General features: G+C 46.3%; 1 protein-coding gene across 1 annotated transcript; it reads right to left on the minus strand.

Moving 5' to 3' along the window:
* Positions 1–1,112: 1,112 nt before the first annotated feature.
* On the minus strand, positions 1,113–6,732 carry ier5 (immediate early response 5). Its single transcript, XM_052011136.1, has 2 exons — positions 6,272–6,732; positions 1,113–3,377 (listed from the first exon to the last, which is right to left on the minus strand). The coding sequence occupies exon 2, from the start codon at positions 2,873–2,875 to the stop codon at positions 1,697–1,699; it is 1,179 nt and encodes a 392-aa protein (XP_051867096.1). The 5' UTR covers positions 2,876–3,377; positions 6,272–6,732; the 3' UTR covers positions 1,113–1,696.
* Positions 6,733–7,164: the final 432 nt, after the last annotated feature.

The raw sequence follows: 7,164 nt of genomic DNA on the forward strand, positions 1-7,164 counted from the left end.
ACAAGCTCAAAAATTAAACAAGCTACCATTCCTACTTGATCCAGCTGGCAAATTGAACATCAGTGACTAGTGAAACCAAGATCAGAACTAAGGTAACCAATCACAAAATCCAGCATTCTAACAAAAAAGCTGGCATCAGTATGCCACAAGATATCACTTACTATTGAAGACTCAAGTAGTTTAAATTCAAAATTGCTAAAAACTCATTTAGCACCTATATCCAAGACTCTCCAAAAGCAGTTCATGGCTATTCAAGTACTCTTGACAGCTTTAATAGACCAAACTGAAATTAAAGCATATACTTGGGCTGGAGACGCATTTGAGGCCTATTTAGATCGCACATGGCCGGGGGCATCACAAAGCCAGTGATCCGAGAGAGAAGCCCAGGGTAACGAGTTCAACTGTGCCCTAAACTTCCACCCAGAATGCAATACACAAGCTACAGGTTACCAGAAGTCCCATCCATGCATTTCTTGCTGTGCTCCTGGGTATCTGCTCAGCCACTTTAAATACAACCCTCTGTCCCTCTTAACCCAATTTTCTTCAGCACAAAAAAAGCTAAACAGTAAAGATGAAAGTGAACTGCTAGCGGATTGTTTTTTTTTGGGGGGGGGGGGGAAGAAGAGAAGAATGCTGGACCCCACTGTTCCTGATCACGCAAACAAATCCTAGTGCAGGATATAGCTTCAACACCGCCGGAACCGAAAATTCAACCAACTTTCCTTGGTGGGGGAGGGTACAAAGAGAAAAAAATGGGAGGAAACAATTTTATAACCAGTCCCTAAACAGGACGACGTGGAATGGGGCAGTGGAGGAAAGTGGTTGCAACACTTAACGTTCATTGAAAAGCCACTCGAGAGAGCCCGTTTGAAAGTGGAAAAATTTGCCAACTCTGGGCGGGTGGTTATGTTTAAAAAAAAGTTGCGGTTGGAGCTGGGTGAACTTTACCCTACTTAGAGCTGACAAAAGCAGCACTGTCTCTTTAAAGAGCCTAACGCATTCCTCCCAACAATAGCCACAAAGGAAACTCCCCTCCCCCAGTCAGTACAACGGCAGCAGAGTTAACCCATTGAGGTCCCATGCGTAGGTACAGGAAAACAAGCCCAAAGAGCAAGATTTAAAATAACCTTTTAATTATTGTAAATTACACCATTCATACAACAATGAAAACAGTATACAAAAACGGATAATAATCGAACACTTTTCTTGTCTTTATAAAACAAAGACGTAAATAAAACGTACAGAAGTGTGCCCAAACTGCTCAGTACGAGTCCAATGCAAATTAATATCTGCGAAAGGGCGTAGAACAGACGGAAAAAGGCAACTGACTCAGTAAGTTGTATTTGGTTTCGATATACAGTAAAACTTCGAAGTACTCTTGCTACCTTTCAATATTTAGTCGGGCTGCAAAGCTACACAATTAAACCAGAAAAAAATCCACAGGAACTCCCAACTCAAAGAAATGTCCTCCGCCCGAGTCTGAACACGCCTGTCAGGGCCCGCCTATCCTTCCATTTCCTCATTGGGGGTGGTGAATGAAGCTGCTCTCCACGTGGTGCTGAGGGCGCCTTTTCAGAGAGGTGCAGGATGCTTCGAACCAAACCTCCCCAGCCGTTGCACATGCTCCAGAAGTGAGAACCAGTCGAAGCCGACAAAGTCCTGGTCTCTATCACTCCCGTCCCAAAGGACGAAGCTTTCAGAAGGCGACAATCGCCCTGTTCCAGGAGCCCATGTTCCCCAGCACTTGATCGCAACAAATTTGCCCGCTCTCGCCGTCACTCTCCTCTTTGCTCAGGAGTCCAGAGAAACTGGAGCCAAAGATGTTGATGAGGTTGGAGACGTTGGAGGTCTCCATCTCCTCTTCCTCCTGGTGGGTGGCGGCCGGGATGGTCAGATGTTGCTCGGTCCTGGGCCTTTTGAGCGGGCTTTCAGGCTCGGCGCCCCCTTGCTCTCCACTCCTCCTTTTCCGGCCACAGCCCGAAGGAGAGCCAGGCTCTCGGGACACCCTGGCCTCCAGCTGCTGGGCGCAAGCCGCCGGGGGCTGGCGGGGGACGTGCTGCTCTTGGGTGGCCTTCGCCTCCAGACCTTGGTCCTGGGAGGGCGGGCACAAAGTCCTCTCCGCCTCCGCCCAACTCGGCTCCTGCGGTTCAGTCCTCTCCGTCGCCTCCGCCCGGCCCGGCCCTTGCTCGCACGGGCTCTCGCCGGCAATCCTCTCCTCCATCTCGGCCCAGTTGGGAGGCTGCTGGCCGCCCGCCGGCTGGAACTGGCCTTGCGCCTGCAGGTAGAGTTCCTCCTGCTCGCTCAGGTAGACCTGCCGGGCGCTCCTAAGCACCAACGACACCAGCAGGTTCTTATGCAGCTTGATGCCACCGCGCTGGACCCGGGACGAGTAGATCTTGCCGAGGGAGATGGTCATGATGCGGTGCGCCTCCACCTTAAACGCCATGATCCGGCTCGCAACTTTCCGCGCCCGGTAACCGAACGGGGACTCCCCCGAGATGTCAGCCGATTCCCCCTGTGGGATGAGCTGGGAAGCTAAGACCAATGGGGTGGTGGGGGGGGGGGGGGGTCCCCTGTTAACCGATGGCCGTAAGGCGCCTGTGAGCTCCGTTCCGCTCACCGTACCGCGCCACCGCCGCTCCGGGAAATAGTAACCGTTTAAAAATAGCACGCTATTTATACCGCCCAAGCGACTCGACGCCGGCCAATCACCGTCGCCACAGGCGTTCCGAAGGCGCAAACCCCGCCCACAGACAGACAAATCTTGGCCAATAGGCGTCCGAGCCCGCCACAGCTTTATTTGAATAGAAGCCGTCACCAAAACGCTCTTAAAGCGGCACCGTCCGCATTTCCTCCCCCCCCCCCACCACGTCATAAAGAATTTCAGGTGCACACCTTAAAACACAATGGATCCCGAAAAGAGGGAAGGTGATTACCTTTCTGTTGTTTTGCCTTACTGATGGGAAAAGACATTGTCCAGCAATTGTCCTGAGCTATGCAGTACAAAAATAATTGAGAGTGTGCTAATTTAGTTGATTTCAATTCCAATCGCAAGGATAGGTCCAAGCTGAATATCTCTCTTCGTGGCTTATAACTTCCAATGATAAACTCAAATCCTGTAAAGATCAGTAAATACAGAGTCTCTTCTAGATTGCATTTAGCTAATACCTTTAGCCAATGTTAAAAAAAAATTGAGACCTAGAAACTTTATCAAAGTGGCCAATCCTCAAATTCTGTTTACACCCAGTCTCACAATCCTGATTTTTGAACAGTCCAAGAATCTCCTTGCCAGGTGCTAGCCAAAGTCGCTATTAACAGGTCCAGGAGGTTGGCCATCTGGGATTTGTTCAGCTTGATTTTCTGCCCCTCTTCCAAGGCTGTGTTTGGAGAGAAAAAGCACAATATCCATTTGCAAACTCAAGCCCTTCCGTGATTGGTAGGCACCTGAGTGACTCATGTGCAATAATTGGTAAACTAAACCTTTATTTTTTTGTTTTATTCTAAAATAAATATTTAGTATGACAAAAAAGTGAGAGAAAAGCACAGAACTGGGGTCATGATTTTTATCCAGTAAACTATCATTGAAATAAGAGAGACACAAGAGACTGCAGATGCTGGAATCTGGAGCAACCGCCCAGGTAGTCTACAACCCAATGGTGTGAATGTTTAGTTTTCCAATTTTAGGTAACACCCCTTTTTACCCTCCTCCCCCCCCCCACCTTCTGATCCTCCAGTCCTCCCGTTTTTGTCCTCCTCCCCACCCCCCTCCCCCCCAAGCCTCTCTACATCCATCTTCATCCCCTTCTGCCTCCTGGCTCCATCCACTCACTTCACAGACAAGTTCCCCCCCCCACCCCACCCCACCCCATCTGGTTTCAACTGTCGTTCACCTCTCCCCTAATGGTTCCTATTCTTACCAATTTATCCGAGAATCTAGCACTGGCCACCCTTTGTGTTGCTGCTTATCTCCCTCCAACAGCAGTCTCCTACCTTCACCCTCCCCTCCCCCCACCTTGCTCCATCTGTTGTTTTTCCCTTTTTCCTCTCTCTCTCTCTCTGTCTGCCTCCATCCATCATCCACCTGCCACTGTCTTCCAACTCCACTCACCTCCCCTACCTGGCACTACCTGCCTGTCATCTTACACCCCTCCTCAGTCCACCAATCAGCTCAGAATCCTTTCTTGCCACTCCCCTTCTCACCGGCCATCTCGCCTCTCCACTCTCAGTCCTGATGCAGCATCTTGACCCAAAACATCGACAATTTCTTTCCTCCCACAGATGCTGCACGACCTGGTGAGTTCCTCCAGTATGTTGTTTGTTGAGTGAAATAAGGAATATTGTTGTGGGTTTCAACAGAAGATGAACTAAGGCAGGGATGGGAGTGGTGATGTGATGGAGATGGGAATAATGGATAATCTCTTAGTAATAATGGATAATCCGAGCCAGAAGCTCAACTCAGGATCAAAGACAATTGCAAAGGAGTGAGATAGCTGGGAAATAGAACATATGGCAGGGACCAAAGACAATGATATCATTTGGATGAAGTTTCTCTTCATCTGATGTTGGGTAGCAGAAATGCAGGTGAGAAAGCAAAAGTAATAGAGGAGTTGTGAGTGGTCCTTAAGAAGGTGCAGAAAGGTTTTACGAGAATGGTTCCAGACATGACGGATTCCTTGGATAGACTGAATTGGCTGAGGATGTTTCTCCCCAAAATAAGGCCGAGGCAGGATTTCATAAAAATGCATAAAATCATGATGGGCTTACACAACGTAAATACAGAGACACTGTCCCATCACCAGGTCATTCACAGATCAGGAGACACAAATTTAAAATCACAGGGATTTAAGAAGCATTATTTTTAAATGCAAAATGTTACCACCTGTAATGAAGTTGAAGAGAGATTCAATCAGGGCTTTCAAAAGGGAACAGTACAGACACTTGGGGGATGGGGGAAATAGTAGGGGAATTGAATTGACTGGCAAGAACTGGACAGGTCGAATGACCTTCTTCAATGCCTTAATGACTCTAAGAATGGAATGGGGTCATGAAAGTGTGATTTCAAAGGATCAGCAGGAAGATGAAAAAAAAGGAGGGAGTCAAGGACAGATCCTTGTTGGATCCTTATGGAAAGCCGATTAGAAGGAAAAGCAGGCATAGATTTGAAAGATGACAAGGAAAGCTGACCCGTGGACAAGATGGTCTGTTGACTATCACCAGATAGTCCATGAAGAGCAGTAAGAAAAACAGAGTTGGAAACAGTTATTAGGCCAGGCTGCCATGAGTTGAATGAGGCATTAAAAAGAGGTGTGTATACATGTTAAGAAGCTGCCCCAGTGTCCTAGCAAATATTTATCTTTCAGCAAATGTCATTGAACAAATTGTCTGCTTGGTATCATCTTGCTGTCTGGGATCTTGCTGTGTATAAATTGGCTGCTGTGTTTCCTTCATTACAACAGTGAATTTAAAATTTAAAATGTGTTGAGATTGTGAAAGGAATTACGTAATCCAATCCAGGATGCTGCCTTGATTAGAGGGCATGTGTTATAAAGAAAGTTGGACAAATTAGGGTTGTTTTCTCTGGAGCGGCAGAGGCTTTGGAGAGACCTGGTAGAAGTCCATAAGATTATAAGAGGCATAGATAGACAGTCAGTATCTTTTTTCCAGGATTGAAATGTCTAATACTAGAGACGTGCATTTAAGGTGAGAGAGAAGGTTCAGAGGAGATGTGCGGGGCAAGTTCTTTTGTACACACCAAGTGGTGGGCGTCTGGAATGTGCTGCCAGGGGTGGTGGTGGTGGATGCAGATATGACAGAAGTGTTTAGGAGGCTCTAAGGCACATAAATATGTAGAGAATGGAGGATTATGGACTGTGTACAGACAGAAGAGATTAGTTGTCATTAGCTTAATTAGTTTGGCGTGACATTGTGGGCAGAAGGGCCTGTTCCTGTGCTGTATTATTCGATGTTCTAAATGCAATTTGGCGAGCTATTGACAATCCAGGATGCTCATTTTAAATCTGAAATAATTTGTTTTATATAACCAAAGATAAAGGAATATGAGACAAAATAAGGAGCATTTGCAATTAAATAACAGATCAGCTATGATGCTAGTGAATGATTTGGAGGCCTAACTGACTGACTCCTGTTCCTGCAGACACATGAGACTGTGTCTGGTACCTGGAGCATTATGTTCCTATCTTCCTAAAATGGAGGAGCTACCTTCGAAGTGGGGCACCACCATTTCTAAAACGAGTCTGCAAAAAAATCTCACCTGCATGTGTGAGTGCATCCTCCTCCTCTGCCAACGATGCCCCCTTTAAGAGTAGTGTTTTGATGAGGAATTTCCGCTGATGTAATGTTTATTGTCAGTTTCAGTCAGTCATGTGCTGGGGAAGAGGAGGGGCCTATTCAGCACTTTTTTTCCTTTCCATAATAAAATTATTCATCACGGTTTGTTAAAGGTTGATCAAAATACAACACTTAAGGACTCGAAAATCCACAGTTTGTCAACACGCGGGATAACATGGGAGATCGTATTTTAAAATATTTGTTCATTGCATTTCGGATAGTACACCGCAAAATTACAAACACGGTGCCCAAGTCGATCAACTTTTGTTAACTTACATCACTTTTTAAAAGCCCTCGATAGCTTCAGAGCATCCTGATATTTCTGCACATTCAGTGAACTCTTAATCGCAAGTGTTTCAACTCTAGCAATAAAGCGATACCCATTCAATTTGTTTAGATTTCCTTGCTTGTGTGGGGAGGGGCATGGATGTGTATATATGTGTGGGGGGAGGGGGCGGAGAGAAGAGCTAGGAAGAGTGGGGTGGTGCCTGCGTGAATGCGTTTCATCCATTGAAACTAAACTGGGCGGTTCCTCTCTGGCGCCACATCAGCTGATGCTATTAAATAAATGAGAAACACAATGTGAGGCCAGAGGATAGTTTCCATAGTCCTGACGTCAGGATTCAACATGCTGAAAGGCGTAACTTTCCATTATTTACAATGCAGTAAGTGCCAAAACGCATTGGGGAAATGGAAGCGAATATCTTCTTTGAACAGACACATTCAGTGCCATATACAACAGCAGCAGATTTATCCTAATATTTTTTAAATGTGCATGCAAAATAATATTGCTTTTGCCATTGTTAAACAATTCTA

This window comes from Pristis pectinata, chromosome 3, assembly GCF_009764475.1.
Source record: "Pristis pectinata isolate sPriPec2 chromosome 3, sPriPec2.1.pri, whole genome shotgun sequence".
Lineage (NCBI taxonomy): Eukaryota > Metazoa > Chordata > Chondrichthyes > Rhinopristiformes > Pristidae > Pristis > Pristis pectinata.